Source organism: Phaethon aethereus (assembly GCF_964289735.1).
Source record: "Phaethon aethereus genome assembly, chromosome: 1".
NCBI lineage: Eukaryota > Metazoa > Chordata > Aves > Phaethontiformes > Phaethontidae > Phaethon > Phaethon aethereus.
The window spans coordinates 4,909,780-4,931,181 of NC_138575.1; the positions used below are offsets into that span (position 1 = coordinate 4,909,780).

Here is a 21,402-nt window from a genome sequence, read left to right on the forward strand (position 1 = left end):
CAGCAGAGAAGTTTTCCTCAAGAAACTTCAAGCAGTGACTCTGGGAATGTACAGCTCTTCTTGCTCTTACATAGACATTTAATACAGGATATGTGAATCAGGCTGGAAAAGCCCATCTATACTACTATAATAATATATCAGGCAGTATTGTTTCTTAATATCCAGGCTCAACTTTATGTCTCATTCACCCACATTCCTAGTTTAGCAAATTATTTCAGAAGTAAGTAATGTGTGGCTATATATATTATGTTTTATCTTCTCAGGTAATTTCAAGTTACCCATTCAAAGCAGAGAAAAAATGCCATAAAGTCTGCATAACCAATCATGTGACTAAGGAAATTGATTCCTAGTACTCACTTTATAGACAAATCACAAGCTCTGGTTTGTTCAGGAAAAAATTAAAAAGCTATTTTTAAAAGTAGCTAAAATTATGGATAGTTTCAACTACGAAAATGTTAAATAAGCCAACATATTACTTACTAGAAATGGTTTGCACAGGTCTAACTGAAATATTTGATGCTGTAGATGGGTCATCTTATTTGTGTCACAGTTCCTCCTATTGAATCAGCATATCCAGGCAAACCTTAGTGTTCTTTTCCTTTTGAAGTGATAAAGTCCATTTTCCACTTAAACTAAGAGTATAAATAAAGAAAGAAGAAAAATGTTCATTGAAATAAGGTATTTCATGAAAAGATGAATTCTTTTTGTTTCCATGATCCACCTTTCACACAACATCTGATTGACTGATGATCACTTCTCATTTCAAGGCTCATGTTTCTTTCAAGCCAACGATGGCTCAACAACGAAAATGCCCCACGTGCTCATCCACAGCAGTAGATGGAAATTTTGTGGTGCAATATGATGTGAACAGAGAAACCACAGGTGGAGAACTGGAAGTGAGTGTTGCTGGTTAACTGGAACGGGAGATCTGTGAATACCAGAATTGCTGTAATTAAGCAAACTATGCTAAATAAACTTCATCGTTCAGGAGAATATGCAGGAGAAAGAGCTCTTTATCCAATCGAAAGAACAGAGAGATTTTAAGTAGGCAGAATGGATTTACTCTAATTTATGACTAAGACGTGGTCCTACATACAGTCAGGAGCAGACTCCTGTCTTGTTCAAAAGCCAATGATGTCTTTTATACCTAGCAGTACTCTGGTGATTTAATGTTGAATCAGAGGACAGAGTCATTGGAAGTTGTACCAATATATCACAAGGAGACAACCAGAACATCACTATTTTTATGCTAACATGAAGCAGAGTTGTGGGGTTGAATTATTACAGACAGAACAGATGTTTTAAAAATGTTTTTCATTCCTCCCCATGCTAGCCATGGCAGTTGTCTGAGAACAAGGCTTTGCTTTCCTTGATAAAAAGAAAAAAAATATGGAGTATAAATAGTGTAACGCTACAAATACAGAGATGTGCAGAGCTGAAAGTTAGATTTGGCCCACAAAGAAAAATAACATTTTCTGCTCTGTTATTGTCTTGAATTTTCTGACATTTTTACTATAGCTCACCTAACTGTGAATTTTTTTACTTTATTTTGCAGATTTTTAATGGCTATTTTATTCACTTCTTTGCTCCGGAAAATCTTGATCCTCTGCCCAAAAACATTTTATTTGTTATAGACGTCAGTGGCTCGATGTGGGGACTGAAAATGAAACAAGTAAGTGTTTGACCTCTATTGCAAAAGAAACCTCCTGCCAACTTTTCCCATGTGCCTTACCATGCAATTCTGTAGCAGACTGGCACTCAAAATTACCAGCTTAGCTTAGTTCTTTACGCTTTACTCCATCAAAAGCCTCACTGAATTTAGCGAATATTTGGTGAATCAAATACTTCATGATTTCACTCTTTATTTGTAATGCTTCTTCCATGCTGTAAGGAAGAGGTTATGCCATCAGAATACTGACTTTAGCTCTAAATTAAAATTTTAGTTGACAGATCACAAAACATTTTGCAAAGGCTCTGACCCTGTTTTTCTCTAATCTCCTCGATTGAACCCTGGGGAAGTCTCAGTGGGGATACTATACACCTGCTTTCAGAAAGTTGTGGACAAATTGTTGACAGCCCACTGAAGAGCAGTAAGAATGGTTTAGACAACATAACCCATAGCGGGGAAAAAACGAAAAAAAAATAAGATGTTTTAGTCTGCAAAAGAAAAGACTTGGAGAGACATAACCAGCCTCCAAATATGCAAACAGTTGTTCTAAAAGGGAAACTCATCAACTGAAATTCATGCCCACCCAGGGTAGAATAAGACGGAATCAGATGGATTTACAGCAAGAGATATTTATATCAGATGTCAGGAAAAACTTTGTAGTGCTGAGAGGGTAGTTCAGGAAATTGTATATCATGTGTTGCTGAAGGTTTTTTAAGAACTGGCTAGACAAACATTAGTTGGGAATGATCTAGGTATATTTGAATTTGTTTTGGAGCACAATACTAAGGCTTGGCAGATTACTTCCTTGGGGAAATCAGTGCTGCAAAACTGGGATACAGGCTAATTGTCGCTTGTTTAAATGACACATATTCAAACAGATGTTACTCAGCCTGAAGTGACAGCATTGCAGACAGAGCTAAGCCTCCTGAGCTGATATGAGCAATTCCACTCTCCTGAACCACAGTGTCTCACAAACGGCTTCTCTCTCTCACCTCACTCTGTGTTAGCAGGAGTTAAGCAAGGATGGGTTGAGGCACGTGGGTTTGTTCTTGCTAATTGCATTTTTTCCATGTTTTTTTGGAGAAAAGTTCAACTTTGTTGAACTATGCAAGAAGTGCAAAAAACAGAGAGATCTGGAAAGCAGATGCTATTTTGGGTTCCAATGCTTATGTTCTTATTCATCAAAGGCATCTGTTTGCTTGTAGTCACAAGTTAGGAAGATGCTTTCAGCAATAGGAAGCATAAACTCATCTTCTCTTAAATTTCTTCTTCTCAGACCATCGAGGCCATGAAGGCAATATTGAGTGAGCTCCGTGCTGCTGATCAGTTCTCCCTTATCGACTTCAACCACAATGTCCGATGCTGGAGAGATAATCTAGTCTCAGCCACCCCAGCGCAGGTTGAAGATGCTAAGAAGTACATCCAGACAATCCATCCCAATGGGGGTATGAGGTTTTGATTGCAAGGTGCTCATGGAAGTTAGATATCACAAGAATGGTATCTCAGACAACCTTCAGATTGGCAGAGTATTCCTAACAAAAAATCTGATTCCCAAGATGGGAAAAGCACGCCCTGTGGCTAAAGGAGAGCAAAGATTCCAGTTTATTGTGTTAAGGGATGGAATAGCATTTCCTTCTGCTGAATAAGCTACGACAGGTAGAACATAGGCCAACAGATAGAACACAGACCATAGAACAGATGTCTTTAATCTATAGGTCCTACCTCCAGCCTCACAGATCCCAAATATCTTTGAAAGACCAAGGCCATCTCATACTTTTCTAAAGCAGATCATAAGCAGCCCAACTCCAGGGTCTCCACTGGCTGTAAATAGTAGACTACATCATGGTCTACTAAATGCCACCGTGGGCAAACTGTTCTTCATTTTTGTGCCTTCGTTCCCTATCTGATAAACAAGAACATTTGCCTTTTTCAGTCTTACAGCACTTTGGATGCTTCATTTGTTATTGCTTGAGCTACTTGTACAGAAAGGCCTCACAATCATTTTAATCTATTGCTCTCTGAAGTGCAATCCCGGTTTAGTTGTTCAGTTATTAGTATGCCAATAGCATGTAGAGGCTCTACGCAACATCAGAGCCTTCTGGTGCTGTGACACCTTCATTCCCAGCAACTTGCATTGGCAACACATAAGGTAGGATCAACACGAAGTTATAGACTTGTCCGAGATCATCACTGTGCTGGGAATGGGAACCCAAGTTGGGTATATGAATGCCTCATAAGCCTGGCTTTGTTGCTCCAAAAGAACTGATAGACAAGCTGAGAGACCTGCTCCCATTCAGCAAAGCCAGTTTGCAATGCAGCATTTTATTATCCTGTCTCTGGAGCCGCTCATGTTTTTCTTTCTTGACAAACAAAATACCTGTTTTCTGACTGCTCAGCCTTCCTACTCCTGTTCTTCTCACACGAATTTCTTACTCAGTCCCTTCTGTGCCACAAGCCAAACCTTTAGATAGGGTCCGTAAACATACATCCCTTCTTTTACAATCAAGATGTCCCAGGAACAGGCTGATAGCAACAACGAAATTTTCTTCTCTCATTCAATCATCTGCCTACAAATCCACTATTTCTCCCCACAGCAAATAATTCCCAACACCACAAATGTTCCCACTGGAATTAGCAGGGGGGCAATGTGGAGGTGACAGCCTGGGATGAAAAAGGATATTAATATCTGGTGTCTTAATGGAACTTAGTGCAAAACACCTATGTGTGTGTATATACAGATGTATATAAATTCATTAGGCCACAAAAATTACCAGAACAACGGAGCATCTCTCCTGTGAAGAAAGGCTGAGAAAGCTGGGGCTGTTCAGCCTGGAGAAGAGAAGGCTCTGGGGAGACCTTACTGCAGCTGCCAGGGCTTAAAGGGGGCTTACAGGAAAGATGGGGACAGACTTTTTAGCAGGGCCTGTTGCAATAGGACAAGGGGTAACGGTTTTAAACTAAAAAAGGGCAGATTTCAACTAGATCTAAGGAAGAAATTTTCACAATGAGGGTGGTGAAACACTGGCCCAGGTTGCTCAGAGAGGTGGTAGATGCCCAGGTTGGACTTTGGGGCTCTGAGCAACATGATCTAGTTGAAGGTGTCCCGGCTCATTGCAGGGGGGTTGGACTAGACAACCTTTAAAGGTCCCTTCCAACCCAAACTATTCTGTGATTTTATGGTATAAATATGTATTAATATATTTCAACATCATGATAAGAAAAAAGTAACATGCTGATGAACAAATTTAAATGGATTATAATAGACTATTTCTACTTACAGAGATGTACATCCTAACTAATTCTGATGATTTCAGTAAATAGTATAACTATATGTAAGCAAAATAGAGAAGGTCTGTTTAACACAATGACGTACATGCAACACCTTTCAGCTTCTATCTCTTTAGGGAACCAGAGTGCTAGCAGATGTACCATAAGAATCACAAAGAAGGGGTTTTGCTGCCCTGATCTTTGATTTTGTCCATGCGGACTAATTCCACTAAGATCTCAGAATTGATCTGGATTCAACAAGAGATTCAACAATCGTCAAACTTGTTTTCTTCATTGTGTCTTTGACAGGCACAAATATCAATGAAGCTCTTCTCCGAGCCACATTCATCCTGAATGAAGCCCAAAACTTAGGCATGTTGGACCCTAACTCAGTCTCCATGATCGTACTGGTGTCTGATGGAGATCCGACAGTAGGTAAGGATCCAGCTTTAGGTGAGAAGAAAGGCCAGTGGGATTAGCCTGAGAAGATCGTGCAACACATAGAAACTTAGACAGTAAATTAAAATAATTCTGTTCCCTGTTCTTCCAATGCCTGTGCTGCTCTTTTGCCAAGTGCTATAGGTGCCATGGGGCTTTGCACAGAAGCTTTCAAAAGATGAGCAGACTATGTTAATGCAAGTTATGTACTTCTTGCAATTACAGAGATGCACAAATCCTGTAGAAGAGGCATTCACAAAAAATTTCCTCTTCCGGTGACCTTAGCCCACAGATCTACGCAGTCCCAAGTGTAAATCAAAATCAGGAAAATAAAGTAGAAAGCAAATTAATTTGAATTGCATTTGATATAGGTCAAACGCAATTCCTTACTGCAAGCTGCCAGCTCAGAATACGCTGCCATTAAAAATAAGTTTGCAAAAAAAGTCAGTCCCAATGGTGGCAGAGAACATCTTAAGTACAAGAAACAAAGTAAAGCTCTGTGGAGATGTCTTAGCCTGCAGAGAGCTTGAAGCAGTAATTCTGGGAGAAGTCTAGCTGTGTTACAATTACAAACTCCCCAGGAAGTTAGTAAGAGCCTGGATATAGAAAGAATATGCGTCAGATATCAAAAAAGAGTTCAAAGGAATTTCCTTCAGTGGAACCAATTTGTTAATCTCCATCCAGAAAAAGCTCAAATGTCACTGTAGGCCCTCCAGAATGGCGATTGGGCATCTGAGCTAGTTGTCTAGACTCCCTTTATATTAAGAGAGAACCAAAACCACTGGAAGAGTATAAATGTGCTTACCTTGATGGAGACTTCCTCCATGGCTCAGATGGATGTCACCCTTTGTGTGTCTCAAAGGTGAGCTAAAGCTGACAACAATCCAGAAGAACGTGAAGCAGAGCATAAAAGATGAATTCTCTCTCTTCTGTCTCGGGATTGGGTTTGATGTAGATTACGATTTCCTGCAGAGAATCGCAACTGACAACCGTGGCATGGCCCAGAGAATTTTTGGAAATCAGGAGACTTCTGCCCAAATGAAGGTGCGTTTCTGGCCCATTGCCTCTGAAACTGAGGGTCCAGTTCTGTTCGCAGCTGTGGAGATGTGTAACTCCACTAGCAAGAGTAGAGTTACCGTAGGTGCATAAGGAGAGTCACAAAAAGCATTGTTTCTTCTGGAGAGACCTGCAAGATGACAATCATGCATTAGCTTAAGTGCTCTTAGTTACAATTTCTGTAGCATCTATAATACATACTTTACTGGTCTGTGTAGGATTGATATTCTATAAAACAGTCTGAACCATAAAAAAGATTTTCTAAATTAAAATTAAGGCCTGGATTTTACCTCAGACCACTTCAGCACTTACAAAAGGCCTAGATATAAATGCTAAATGTTAATCCAAAGTTTGCCAGTGTAAAAAAAAGTTCAGTTCTAGGAGGCTATGGCTCCAAATCCATGAGCAGCAATTGCTGATGAACAAACTGTTACATCCTTATTCTGTTTCTATTCACTGGTTTCATCACCTATGTAGGTTTCTCATACTTCTTTCCAAACAGAAGTGTGATAGGACACACACAGGTGTGCCAGGTCACACTACATGGTGTTCTGCCAAACAGAGCAGCTCTGAGAGTGCAGCCCCTCGTTATGAGACAGCCTCCCCCCATAGCACGTGTTTTCCCTCTCTGGTCCCATGTGCTAAATCCAGCTGTGCACACATCCCAGTTCACACCAGCCAGGTGCAACAGGGTCAGAAAAGGGCAGACGGGCTACAGCACAGAAGCAAATACAAGTGAGATATAGGTCCAGGTTTTGGCAAGAATTAGGTGGGAAGCAGCTGTGTCTTACACAGTAGCCAAGAGCTGACCAACCTGATAAGAGATTCAGGACCATATATAAGTGTGTTCAAGCCTTTTAGGTCTAGGAAGAACACAACCCATGGGCTTCTGACCATCCTTTGACTTCCACAAGACTTGGGCTAGAGCTTCTTGCTGTACTTTCTTAGAAGTGTGCTAAGTATAAAGGAGTCTGCATTCTCCAGGACAAGGAAAGTCCCACTCACCCATTAGGGCTCCAGGTTTTGTCACCTGCTGTCCTTTCAGTATGAGTGCAGCATGTGGGAGGGTTGCTTCAGGTACAACAGACTCACTTCTCTGTCTCCTTCCATCTCAGAATTTCTACAACCAGGTCTCCACCCCACTCTTAAGGAAGATTCAGTTCAACTACCCCCAGGAGTCAGTGTCAGATGTCACCCAGAGCAGCTTCCACAACTACTTTGGTGGCTCAGAGATAGTAGTGGCTGGGAAGGTCGACACGGAAAACCTGCAGCACTTGGAAAGCATCGTCACAGCAACAGCAGTGAGTGAGGGTCTCCTGAGGCTACCTGATCCTGGGGTTTGGGCTGGTTCACTCACTCGTGTGTACGAGTGGAGGTTGTTGCCAGCAGAGTGTTTTGTCCTCTCAGGTTCCGGGAGGGAAGGTGGGGAGTGCTGTACAGCAATGTTTTACAATAACTTCCAAGTACAGCCACGAATAGTCAGTACCTGCAGCCTGCCTGCCAGAGGAACTCCCTTCTAATAAATGTACCATACAAAATTCAATTGCAGACCAGACTAAGTCTGTGGAGTCCTCCTCCATGCTTCGTGAAGGTGCAGGGGACATCCTGTAAGGTAGCTCTTTTCATGGCTGAACTGCTGGGGAGTTCAAGCACGTGGGTCTACAGTGTGCCTAGTCTTAGCACTGTCCTTTTATGCTCTGTCTTGTGGCATGTGTGATGAGATTTTCCCCATGTTTCAGGGCTTCTCTTCCAGGTGGAGTGGAATGGGGTAGGAATACTACATCCAGATCCTTCTGTCTGAGGAGGAACCAAAATATCCACACTCTTACAGGGCTTAGGAGTTGCCATGTGTTAGTTACTAGAAAAAACAAACCTGTTCAACATTCTTTCCTGCTAAAACACAGTGCAATCCAAGGGTCTGTGGGAGAAAGTAGAATTTTGTTCCTGTTCCTCAGTAGGAGTTGGATGTAAAAAAGCCTGAGGAGAGGACAGCAGAGCTATGTTAAAAGCCTCTTCTTTTGGCATGTGGTAGCACACTCTTTGCCTACTGTTGACAGCTCCTTTACCTATTTTAATCCACTAAAAGTGTCTTTAACAGAAGACCCTCTTGCTACAGCTCCTCTCCCCATGGCAGTCAAGTCAACTTGACGGCCAATGAGGCAGATATCCTGCTGGGAGTCTGTTACAGACCACCCAACCAGGATGAAGAGACAGATGAGACATTCTATAAGCGACTGGCGGAGGTCTCCCATTCACTGGCCCTTGTTCTTGTGGGGGACTTCAATCTACCAGGCATCTGCTGGAAGTATAACACAGCAGAGAGGAAACAGTCTAGGAGGTTCCTGGAGTGTGTGGAGGATAACTTCCTGACGCAGCTCGTGAATGAGCCCACCAGGGGAGGTGCCTTACTGGACCTGCTGTTTACAAACAGAGAAGGACTGGTGAGAGATGTGGTGGTCGGAGGCCATCTTGGGCTTAGCAACCACGACATGATAGAATTCTCAGTTGTGAGTGAAGTAAGGAGAGGGGTCAGCAAAACTGCTATCATGGACTTCCGGAGGGCAGACTTTGGCCTGTTCAGGTCACTGGTTGAGAGAGTCTCTTGGGAGACAGTCCTCAAGGACAAAGGGGTCCAGGAAGGCTGGACAGCCTTCAAGAAGGAAATCTTAAAGGCGCAGGAGCAGGCGGTCCCCATGTGCCTTAAGAAGAGCTGGCGGGGAAGGCGACCGACCTGGCTGAACAGGGAGATTTTGCTGGGACTCAGGGAAAAGAGGAGAGTTTATCACCTCTGGAAGAAGGGGCAGGCAACTCACGAAGAGTACAAGGATCTTGTTAGGTCAAGCAGGGACAAAATTAGAAAGGCAAAAGCCCAGCTAGAGCTCAGTCTGGCCACAGTCGTAAAGGATAATAAAAAATGTTTCTACAAATATATTAACAACAAGAAGAGAGGCAAGGAGAATCTCCATCCCTACTGGATATGGCGGGGAACATTGTCTCCAACGACGAGGACAAGGCTGAGGTACTTAATGCCTTCTTTGCTTCAGTCTTTAATAGCCAGTCCAGGTATCCACAGGGTATTCAGCCCCCTGAGCTAGAAGATAGAGATGGAGAGCACAATGTACTCCTCATAATCCAGGAGGAAGCAGTCAAGAACATGCTAAACCACCTGGACACCCACAAGTCTATGGGGCCTGATGGCATCCACCCGAGAGTACTGAAAGAGCTGGCGGAGGAGCTTGCCAAGCCACTCTCCATCATTTATCAGCAGTCGTGGTTAACAAGGGAGGTCCCAGAAGACTGGAGGCTTGTCAATGTGACACACGTCTACAAGAAAGGCCGGAAGGAGGATCCTGGGAACTACAGGCCTGTCAGCCTGACCTCTGTACCGGGGAAGATTATGGAGCGGTTGGTCTTGAGAGTGCTCACAGGGCACCTGCAGGACAACCAAGGGATCAGGCCCAGCCAGCATGGGTTCATGAAAGGCAGGTCCTGCTTGACCAACCTGATCTCCTTCTATGACCAGGTGACCCGCCTAGTGGATGAGGGAAAGACTGTGGACGTTGTCTACCTGGACTTTGAAAAGCCTTTGACAGCGTCTCCCACAGCATTCTCCTGGAGAAACTGGCAGCTCGTGGCTTAGACAGGTTTACTCTTCGCTGGGTGAGGAACTGGCTGGATGGCCGAGCCCAGAGAGTTGTGGTGAACGGCGTTAAATCCGGCTGGCGGCCGGCCACAAGCGGTGTTCCCCAGGGCTCGGTTCTGGGGCTGGTCTTGTTCAATATCTTTATTGATGATCTGGATGAGGGGATCAAGTGCTCCCTCAGTAAGTTTGCAGACGACACCAAGTTGGGTGGGAGTGTTGATCTGCTGGAGGGTAGGAGGGCTCTGCAGAGGGATCTGGACAGGCTGGATCGATGGGCAGAGGCCAACTGTATGAGGTTTAATAAGGCCAAGTGCAGGGTCCTGCACTTCGGCCACAACAACCCCATGCAACGCTCCAGGCTTGGGGAGGAGTGGCTGGAGAGCAGCCTGGCGGAAAGGGACCTGGGGGTGCTGGTTGACAGCCGGCTGAACATGAGCCGACAGTGTGCCCAGGTGGCCAAGAAGGCCAACAGCGTCCTGGCCTGTATCAGAAATAGCGTGGCCAGCAGGAGTAGGAAAGTGATTGTGCCCCTGTACTCGGCACTGGTGAGGCCGCACCTTGAATCCTGTGTTCAGTGTTGGGCCCCTCACTACAAGAAAGATGTTGAGGTACTGGAGCGTGTCCAGAGAAGGGCAACGAAGATGGTGAGGGGTCTGGAGCACAAGTCTTATGAGGAGCGGCTGAGGGAACTGGGGTTGTTCAGTCTGGAGAAGAGGAGGCTGAGGGGAGACCTTATCGCTCTCTACAACTACCTGAAAGGGGGTTGTGGCAATGAGGGTGTCGGTCTCTTCTCCCAAGTAACTAGTGATAGGACAAGAGGAAATGGCCTCAAGTTGCGCCAGGGGAGGTTTAGATTGGATATTAGGAAAAATTTCTTCACTGAGAGGGTGGTCAGGCATTGGAACAGGCTGCCCAGGGAGGTGGTGGAGTCGCCATCTCTGGAAGTGTTCAAAAAACGTGTGGATGTGGCGCTTCAGGATATGGTTTAGGGAACATGGTGGTGCTGGATTAATGGTTGGACTTGATGATCTTGAAGGTCCTTTCCAACTTAGTGATTCTGTGATTCTGTGATTCTGTGAACAGTGGTGGGACTTTCTGATCTAGAAGTGACCATAGGCAGAGCCATAATGGGTCCTTAATGCCAGTCATGACAAGAGAGGAACTCAAAGCCACTGCATTCCCCTGGCTCACTCTCCATTATCTTTATCTCTCCTTGATTGCATAGGCAAATGCGGAGCTCGTCATGGAAACCCTGCGAGATGTTGAAGAACTGGATGGCTTCATGAAGAAAGACAAATATGCAGATCCCGAATTCACTAGGAAGCTGTGGGCCTATCTGACTGTCAACCAGATGCTGGCAGAGAGGTGAGGAAAACTGTGGTCTATGATGGGAGGGAAGTGAAGCTTGAGAGCAATCTGGTCCTTTCTGAGACCACAGCCATGAGGCTGCTCACAGGGTTTCAAATGGGTAAGGTAAACAAATCAAAATAAAGGTAGGTGATATCTGTAGTCACAATCCTCCTATTTTTAGCACTCACAAGTATCAAGTAATAGAGTTTGGGAGGAGTTAATCAGAGGAATAAGGGTCAAATAGACCTGGCTGTGGGGCTGAGTGAATGAGATGAATGGGAAACTTGCCTTACAGAGCCTGACTAAAAGCTATGGAGGAGTTCAGGATGAATCCCCTCTGAGGCAGAAAGAGGTCTCCTGCTGAGACCAGGAGAAGGACTGGGCTTCTTTGAGTCCAGGTCAAAGTCCACAGAAGCCAAGAATAGTTTTATGGAGAGTGCATTCATGCAGGCTCTCAGCCTTTCCTTCTTGCAACACCTACCAGTTTGGCTCTATGACCACTCTGTGGAGGCATTGTTGTGGCAGTTGCCCTGTAGAGCTGCTAACCATGCCTTCTGTTTTGTTTTCCACCCAGAAACACAGCTCCCACTGCAGCTTTGAAGAGGAACATCACCAAATCCATCCTACAGATGTCTCTTGACCATCATATTGTTACCCCCTTCACAGCCATGCTGATAGAGAATCCTGAAAAGGATGAGATAATGCTGGCAGACCAGCCCAAAGACCCCAGAAGGGGCTGCTGCCCAGGTCAGTGTCTCAGTCTGTCCATTACTTTACCTCTCATTTTGGCTTTGTTCTTCTAGTTTTAGAACAACTGTGTGTTCATTGTTCACTCTGGGTGTTTGTGCTTGTAGGATAGCCTGTATTTTCAGTGAAAGCCGACCAAATCTTCATCCACTTTGAGAGCATCCTGTTACACAAGAGCTGTTTGGAGCCATTGGCTTCAGTGAGGTTTGAATGTGCCAACATTGCAATGATGAGGTTTCCAATAAGGCTACAGTATCACAGATTGAATGTCTTCTTATTGGGACAGATACGCCTAGTTCCCTGCACTGAAGCTGTAGAATTGACTAAAACCTATCTTATCTCCACTTTTAAGCCTTGGAAGCTTCCTAAGATTGTTACCAATCAGCCACAAGCCTACATGGAATCTGAGTTGTCTTAACAACATATAGACTCTCATTAATTAAAGTATTGGATATCTCCTTTAAATTCATTACTTCAATACATGTTGCAAGGTCCTTCTTATAGCAACCTGATGTTCAGCCAAATGAGGCAGGGATGGCTTTTTCTGGCATTATATGCTAGACTTAGTCTCAAAGTGATAGCTGTTGACATCCGTGTATGTCTAGTAGATCCAAAGTCATCCCTGCACAGCCACATGCTTCCAATGAAACTTAACAGCAGCTATTTTGCACCCTCACCAGTCAGCGATTTGAAAAAGCACAACTGTTGCTGTCAGGAAAACACAGCCAGTGTGATGAAATCAAAGCACTGAAAGTAAAAGATCAACTCCTTGAACAACTGAATCTGGTGATTTAAAACCTATTCATAAACGGGAGAGTTTACAATTGGTTGTGAAGGAAAGAAGCAACCTACATTACAACAGACAACATCATCCATCTTGCATTTCACACTGGAAGTGATTGTGACTTTGATGAAACTCCAAGCACAGGCCCTGCACGCTCAGTTCTCGTGCTCCTGGATAACTATAAAAATGTCCTGATGCTGGCTCAATGAAATGAGGTTCTTATGTCTTAGAATTGTTATTTCTAGGTTAATTTATTCTTCTTTTCAATTTTAAAGTCTGCAGCTGAAACCCAAAGAGAAATTAAATAGTTGTTACTTATACTGCACTACAACTCACAACCACCAAACAGTCCAGCACAGAAATAGCATGTATTGCATTCATGTATAATGAATTCATTATACATGGCACGAGCTGACTAATTCAGACCATAATTATCTTGATTTAGTTGATGCAGAGGACTTAAGTGACTTTAATATAGGTTCTTGTGTCTGTCTTTGATGGAATATTCAAAACTTACCAGCACCAAAATCAAGGTCAAGGCATTGATGGATTTCAGGGACAGTGTGACGTGACTCTTGAACCTTAGCAAAGGACAGAGCTTGTAAAATAATACCAAAGTAAACCCGTGTTTAGGATTGTGAAACACATGGGCTGTACTAAAAAGTTTGCATATACAAGGCATAGAATGGGTAATGTGAAATAGATTTTTCTGTCTGTCCTTACATGACACTCATCAGAGCTGCACGGTCTGTCTTCGTAGACATAGACTGTGTCTTCCACTGAAATCACTCACTTTTTAAAGGACTGACAAGTTGTTCTTTTATCATGACAGACTTATTGCAAAACCGAACTGGAAATAACTGCCTGTGTAAAAAGAGTTTATGGCCTGAATTAGGAGTTCAAGAAGAAGATGCTGACAGATTTAGAAGATCTATATGTGCAATATTCTGTCCTGCTGTTGTCCCCCAGCTCCTTTTTCCCCTTACTCCTCTTCAGAGGGCCAACAGATGTGAACGTGTGCCCTGCTTCAGCTCGTTATTTTCAGCCCAACATAATAAACCAAACCAAGTTTCATGGATCGTTTAAGATCATATTGCTTTATGACCTAGGTGGGAGAGAGAGGGCACATGTTACTTTCTCCTGCCTCTGTCATGGCAAAGACAGAGAGACATCTAGCAGAAGGGGACACATTAGGGGATCATATTTTAAATGCTTGCACTTACTTGCAACCTTTATGCATGTGGGTCATCCTACCTTTACTCAGGCACCCCAAACTCAGGACCCACATCAGCAAAGCTTTTACCACATGCTAAATGTTTGAAATTCAGCTTTTTATTTGGCAAAACACTTAAGTCCTTGCTTTGGGGGCTTTGATAAAGTGGGGTCTATTCACATGAATAAGAGTTAAAAAGTCAGGCTCCATTTTTTCACCAATAGCTTATGGTTAGCTCAGCTGCCCTGGTAAGTCATATTCCTCTGGTGGAGACACTGGAGTAAATCCACCCTAACTTCATTATACAAATCTGTCTGTGGTAGAGAGTATTGCACGTGCTTTGCATTGGTATAACAACATCAGGCTCTGATCTACTGCAATACTTTAAAAATTACACTATTAAAAATGTCAGCACTAACAAAAAACTGATTGCAACTGTCATTTAACAGGTACTCTAGGATTAACTCCAAATGCACCTAATAATAACAAAGGTATCCCAGCCTGGGCCAATGTCACAGCTGTACCAGTCAGCTTCATGCCTGAGCAAAGGAGTCCTCCTGTGTCCTCTCTGAGCATAAACAAAGGTAAAAGCTACAGTATTTCTCTGCAAAGAAACAGCAGGCAGCAACACTCATTACCCAATAAAGAAATAAAAGCTATTTAACCAAAGTTATTGGGCACTTTGAGAATAAGATGCTAAGCTCTATAATCATGGAGGAACCTATCAGTCGTCCTAATTTTTCTTGTTGAGTTTTCTGAATTGCTGTAAAAGCTGTATGTTCATTTAGGGGCTAGTCCACAAGAGAATAAATCAATTGCTGTGACTAGCTGGTGAAGCTACTTCATTACTGTTGCAGATGACATCAGTGTGAAAGGTCCTCGATACAGTCCCTGCTGAAGCTCTGAGCAGGGCACAATCATGTGGACGTGGCACTTCGGGACATGGTTTAGTGGGCTTGGTAGTGTTGAGTTAACAGTTGGACTTGATGATCTTGAAGGTCTTTTCCAAGCTTAATGATTCTGTGATGCTGTGATTCTGCATCCCAAGGCACACCCACCTCAGTCAAATTTTTGCAAATCCATCTAGTGTCCAAGGTTTAAGCTTTTCTTTATAAAATACTGAGTCATTTTGACTTTGAATAGATGAACCTGTAAAAATATGCTCTAAGTTACAAGCATAAGACTAGTTTAGATCCTAATAGGATCCCAGCAACTCTGTCTTCTGCGCCATGCTTCCCTGAGGCTAAGGCTGCTCACTGGGCTTACGTTCAGCTTCCCTGCAGTAGCAAAGCTAATGTAAAGTTACAGCCATTGTAAGTGACAGATGAACGCTCTGTGGTAGATAAAAATCTTTGAATGCAGTGATGACTGATGAATCCTGTTAATACTTGGACCTTTGCCACAGTTTAGTGCCTAGTTAAACAAACCAGCTGTGTGAACCATTGCCTGTAAAAGCAGTGTAACTACAATAACTCCAGAGTGTGCCTGTGTGTGGATGCGTGTATTTACATAGCTATCAAACAAAGAGCTATCAAACTCCTTAACCCATAGCTCAAGGGATAATTTAAGACTTCGGATAGTCAAGAAACTGCTTGGAAAAGAAAATGAACAAGGCAAAGTTACCTGTCCAACTTATACATGTAGTTTGCACTGGAAGTTCTTTTTGTTCCTGGAAATATTGATCAGAACAGGCCTTGGAATCAAGTTGAGGAAGATCAAGCGGTTGGTGAGAATAAAGAAAAATGATCAAGGGCTATATTCAAGAGACTCAATATATTCAAAAGCTCCAAGACATTCAAAAGCTCCTTCACCCCTTGGAGGTTACCTACCCCACCATTTCCTGTGAAGACATTCCTGGTCAAGAGTTTAGGGTTTGTCTAATGCACAGGAAGAGTTCAATACTTCCAAAAGTTGAGGAACACCAGTGAATGAATGGAAGCCATTCTGGCTATCCCCATAGGCAACACTGAGTACGGGCATGTCTCTCCATGTTGACAGGGAGATGCCAACCACCACCAAACCAGCAAGACCTGGGCAGTGTTTTGCACTTCAAGACTAGAGGCAGTCCTTCAATGATAGGTGCAGGTGTTTGTCTCATTTGAGGCAAATTTTAAAGAACATATAACTTTCAGAGGGGCCGAATCCCACCAGGGTGTTAAACATACTGTGAGAACAAGTCCTAGACTGTATTCCTCAGGGGAGTTGGTAGGCAGGATGTGTCTTTACCCAACATCATTACAGTGGTATGGACTTGTAACATGTCTGAGAGCTTCTTAGTTTGAGAGAGTGATGTCCCGGGAGTGTATCATTTCTAGAAACAGGCAACAGCTGGGCATGGTGGGTGGTGGATCTTAGTTTTAAACAGAGGTGTCACCCACGACCTGCTTTGCACGCCTTAGGTCCTTTCTCGGCTCTAGGCCTCAAAGATGTGTCCTTGTGTGTCTGGTGTCCAGATGGGTCCTTGGTCTCACCTGGATGCTGGCTTCCATCATAAATAAATGAAGTTTGGCTTCTAGAACTCCAGGTTGAGCCTATGGTACCCTAGTATGCAGCTGACCAGTTAAACCAGTAGTTCACTGCACTTGGCAGTGCTCCTCAAGCCAATAATGTCATGTCCTTTCCTTAAACAGGGGAAGTATATGAGGAGAAAATGTCTAAGGGGCTTTTGTAAGGAGCATCTAAGAACTTCCTTAGCTACTGCAGAGATGGAAAGGGCCCTTGTCCTACTCTGAGGAGTCACAAAAAGTGCTTCAAAATCCTCTGAGGAAAGTGTCCCAGTCTTTGTGCCCCTTACCTCTAGGGCAGGTACTGGCCTGCTTCTCACGCTTGTTTCTTTTCTATGTTCCAGTTGACAATGACCCACATTTCACCATACACCTGCCCAAGAGCCAAAGGAACATCTGCTTCAATATCGACTCTGAGCCTGGAAAGATCCTAAACTTGGTTTCTGATCCTGGTACTGGTAAGGGAATAAAGCACGGTTTACTTTACAGCACACTTTTCTTCTCTCAGTTCTGAAAGGTGTTCAGGGGGAGCAGGGGAAATGCCTACAGGAAGAACTCTGCGTAACAGGAATGTGGCCAGAAGGTTGAGGGAAGTCCCTCCACATCTGGAGTATTGTGTTCACTTTGAGTCTTGCCAGTACAGGAAAGATGTTGACAAACTGGATGAAATTCAGTGGTGGCCATCAAGATGATTAAAGGACTGGGGCACAGGACACACAGGGAGAGGCTGAGACAGCTAGGTTCAGTCAATCTTAAGAAAAGAAGACCCATGGTAGTGAATCTTGTTGCTGTCTACAACCACCTAATCAGAAGGTAAAGATGGATCCTGACACATCTTCCAAGACACATATCTAAAGGACAAGAGGCAACAGAAAAAAATTGGAACAAGTGAAATTCAGGGCAGGAGTGAGCTATTAGGACAAACCTTTTCACTGTGAGGATGGCCAAGCACTGGGAAAGGAGCCAAGATAGGTGAGGAAATCGCCATGATGGGTGATGATTCCCTTCTCTCCTTTGTACTTCTAAAGAAGAAAGTGGAAGATAAACACAAAGAGAAATAAAACTGGAGGCATCCCTGGTAGCAGGCAAAAAAAATGGGTAACTGTACTTCCAAAGAAATCAAAGGGAATCAGCCTCTTCTCAGAGGCTTTTAACTATCAGCATTTCTTTAACTTCCAAAATATATGTGAAAAGTGATGAGCGTCTGGAGGCAAGTTAAGCTTGGGCTGGAAATGTGGTACCATTCCTCCACTGCCCATCCGCCCCATGCTTTTCGCAGACAACAAGAGAGTGAATGGCTTATGAATCAGCTCATACTACCAGCAAGACCTAACATCAATTCCCACCAGGTTAATATGCTAAGGGGTGAACAGTAGCATCAGGAGGTGATTTAATAAATTATTCTCTTCTGTTGGCTGGCAAGATGAGAAAAACAGGGGGTCAGAGGGGTTCCTGTTTCTGCTGATCCCATGGTAGTCCCTGCTGAGATCAGAACTCCAAGTCTCTAGGTGGTGCTCCAAGATTTAGGTGACATCTGCTTCTCTGCTCTTCACAGGAGTTGTGGTCAATGGGCAGCTTGTTGGGGCAAAAAAAACAGAGAATAAGAAACTCAACACATACTTTGGCAAAATCGGTTTTTATTTCAAAAACAAAGGCCTGAAAGTGGAGATTACCACAGAAACAATAACGCTGAAAGATGGATCTTATGGCATCACGCTGACCTGGTCTGACACGGGGCACATCATTCGGAAACAGTAAGTTGCTGAGCATTTGTTGTCTGCCCAATGGAAACCACCTGCAACACAGCATTGGTCTGCCCCAGCTATGGGTGGGATCCAGGTCATAGAGTGCCTACAATGGGCACGTGAATCTTAGCTAGATGTCTGAGCTCTCGTTATAGTTAATGAAATTAGCAGTAGGGCCAAGAGAGCGAGTCAGCTGACCAGACACAAGTAGAAGGAGCTGACTTCCTCTCCCTGCTGCTGACTGCATTAGCTAAGACCACGATTCAGTTGCCTAAACACAAGCACCTAATCCTGTTTGAGATACCTTCAGTGGTCCTGACATGATGGGAGATGTGACTCACAATATCCAGGAGATCTTCACCTGCAGATTAACAGCCAGCAGCTATGTTGGACACCCTACAGCACAAGACACCTGTTTAGGCAATAGGGCCACTTCCAAAATCTCCGTTCATTGTAGCAATAGCTTAAATATGTAGGGCAAGAGTTGGTTGCCTGAACATGGGCATGAAGTGTCTGTCCTGTTAGGCACTGTCCTGCCAGACCTCTGGGTACCACTCCCAAGACTGGGGGTTACATACGGATCCACTGTCATAGCTGCCAACCCCGTGCAGTTGTTCTGGATGCCCGAGAGCATCTCAAGGGGCCTGAGAGCTCATGTGTGGGCAGCTGAACCGACCCCTTCCTTTGGTTCATCTCTGCTAGGCTTCTCATATCTGTGAAGAAGGAAAATAACGTTACTATCACGGTGGGTGAGGAGATGTCCTTCATGGTTTTGCTGCACCGTGTGTGGAAGAATCACCCGGTTAATGTTGACTTCCTGGGCATCTACATTCCCCCTGAAAACCAGTTCTCTCCCGCAGCCCACGGGCTGATAGGTAAGGGCTGCAGGTCAGGCGGTGGGAATGGCGGGGCACTAGGGAGGGTTTTTGCTAGATCTTTGAGTGAATTAGTGGCAGGGCTTTCCCAGCCTGGCTAATCTGTTGTGGGTTGAAAATAAAAAGACTAAACCAAACCCCTCAAACCTTTTCTCTGAAAAATTTCCATGCAAACATTTGGAATTCCACTCTCCCCTGAATGACAGCCCTTTTCTGGCAACGGTATAAAACAAGTGAAGGCTCAGTTCATAGGGAAAATCAGCTCTCTCAGCCCTGGACCCACCCAAGGCTCCTTTTAAGATGTGGGAAGCCTGAGCAGCAGAAATTGTTTTCCCAAAAACTCTTCACAGCTCCAGTCTGCTTTCCTAGAAAAAGATTGCAGGCTCAAAAGCAGAGCTTTTTAGCCTCCCAGTGTGGGCAATCCAATAGCGCTGCAGACATGGTGCCCTGTGATCCATGCAGGAGTGGTTTGCCTGCTGCAGCTAGTTTGATTTTCCAAAAGTGCCCAGCAGCAGCTTACATGAGCGCCTCAAAAATTAGGACACACAAAGAGCTTTAAACCTCTCTTTGATCAGGTCAGTTTGTGTCTGAACCAGAAGTGTATATTCACCACCAAAGGCCTGGGCAAGCTCCAGAGAAACCACAAGCCACCATGGAAGTGAAAGGCAACAAGCTCACTGTTACCAGGTAGGAATAATGTGCTTTATTGCTCTCTTTCTGAATCTGACTTCTTTTTAATGACATCAGGGACTGCAGGCTTAGTAACTCTCCAGGGTCTTGAAGAAAAAAGTCCTGCTTTCCCTATGCTAACAAGGTGGCAAAATACTTAGGACAAGTTGGGTTCTTTCATATTTGTGCGTAAACCGTCCTGTCCTTATAGCTGCCCAGCATCTGACCTCAGACAGGCAGCGTAGAAGTGCCTGGGACCCCCACAAAAGGGCGTACGAGATCATAGAGCTGTAACATTCATTGCATTTTCTGGTTGTTTCCACTTTCTGCCGGTGGAAGACACACGTCTCGCCACTTTGGCAGAGCAGCGGCATGAATGAGCAGGATTATTGATGTCTTCTTGTCTACTTGTCATGTCGTGACCTTCATTTTGGGTGGCCTCTTCCTCACAGAGGATTGCAGAAGGACTACAGGACAGACCGCGTGCTTGGGACCGATGTGCAGTGCTGGTTTGTGCACAACAGCGGGAAAGGTTTCATAGATGGCCACTACAAAGATTACCTCGTCCCCCACCTGTACAGCTTTCTGAAGAAACCCTGAATGCTCCAACACAAAACCAGTTCCTTACAAAAAATTCTCACCTGCTCCTTCATGCCCAAACAACTCCGAACAGCACCTGTCAGCCTATCGAGCCCGATCGACCGAAGGTGACTTCACCACCATTTGCTTTAGAGATGATCAGTGTTTCAAAGCAATGTAACTCCCTTTTCTGTTAAAAAAAAGGAAATCTGTAACAGTGACATGGGTTGTAGTAGGTATCTTGCACTTCCTGTGTCTGATTTAGTGGATATTAAACCCCATTAAAAATTTCAACTGTTTTGTAATATGCATTTCATGGTAGACTCGTAACAGCATCGTGGCTTCTGCAATGTGGGCAACGCACGTGACCAGATTTAATACTTATGCCTTTGCTTTTTCAGACTGCCAGGAAAATGTAGGTTCATACACTGCTGGATTGGGCAAAAAGGGGGATGTGCATTTAGATGTCAAGGAAGTTTAACAGAAAAGGAACATGAGGCTCTGCAATGGGTATCACGAGGAGTCTCCACTCTTTAAGGATGGGTTAACCAGTGGCGAGGAGTGTCCTTGAAATAACTGATGTTGCCATATTGCAAGAAAATTACTTCCTTGAGTCCAAGACTCAACCAACTTCCAGCCTATGTTTTTTTTTAAATTTCAACCTCATAGACGAGTTCACACACAGATACAAATCTGGGAAAGCAGGAAACATTCAGACTATACAGAAATAGCCATCAGGACTAAAAGCTTCCCTTCCGGTGGGATTTGCTCCCAAAAGATACCTTACCCTTGCAACAGTATTCAGCAATGAATGAGATCAGTAGTGAAACAAATATGCACGTGGATGTACCTAGAGCCAGATT

The 21,402-nt window shown here is 44.1% G+C and overlaps 1 protein-coding gene across 1 annotated transcript in view; it reads left to right on the plus strand.

The window, feature by feature from the left end:
- Nucleotides 1-20,666, plus strand: part of ITIH2 (inter-alpha-trypsin inhibitor heavy chain 2) — a gene marked incomplete at its 5' end in the record, with an annotated part of 33,195 nt that extends 12,529 nt beyond the window's left edge. The window contains 14 exons of the mRNA XM_082005242.1: nucleotides 768-896; nucleotides 1,556-1,672; nucleotides 2,946-3,114; nucleotides 5,246-5,371; nucleotides 6,237-6,418; nucleotides 7,546-7,731; nucleotides 11,299-11,438; nucleotides 11,998-12,170; nucleotides 14,617-14,751; nucleotides 17,016-17,129; nucleotides 18,227-18,425; nucleotides 19,119-19,291; nucleotides 19,867-19,978; nucleotides 20,413-20,666. Of these exons, the coding sequence (XP_081861368.1) occupies nucleotides 768-896; nucleotides 1,556-1,672; nucleotides 2,946-3,114; nucleotides 5,246-5,371; nucleotides 6,237-6,418; nucleotides 7,546-7,731; nucleotides 11,299-11,438; nucleotides 11,998-12,170; nucleotides 14,617-14,751; nucleotides 17,016-17,129; nucleotides 18,227-18,425; nucleotides 19,119-19,291; nucleotides 19,867-19,978; nucleotides 20,413-20,560 (2,103 nt within the window). The 3' untranslated portion in view covers nucleotides 20,561-20,666. The remainder of the gene's footprint in view (nucleotides 1-767; nucleotides 897-1,555; nucleotides 1,673-2,945; nucleotides 3,115-5,245; nucleotides 5,372-6,236; nucleotides 6,419-7,545; nucleotides 7,732-11,298; nucleotides 11,439-11,997; nucleotides 12,171-14,616; nucleotides 14,752-17,015; nucleotides 17,130-18,226; nucleotides 18,426-19,118; nucleotides 19,292-19,866; nucleotides 19,979-20,412) is intronic.
- Nucleotides 20,667-21,402: the final 736 nt, after the last annotated feature.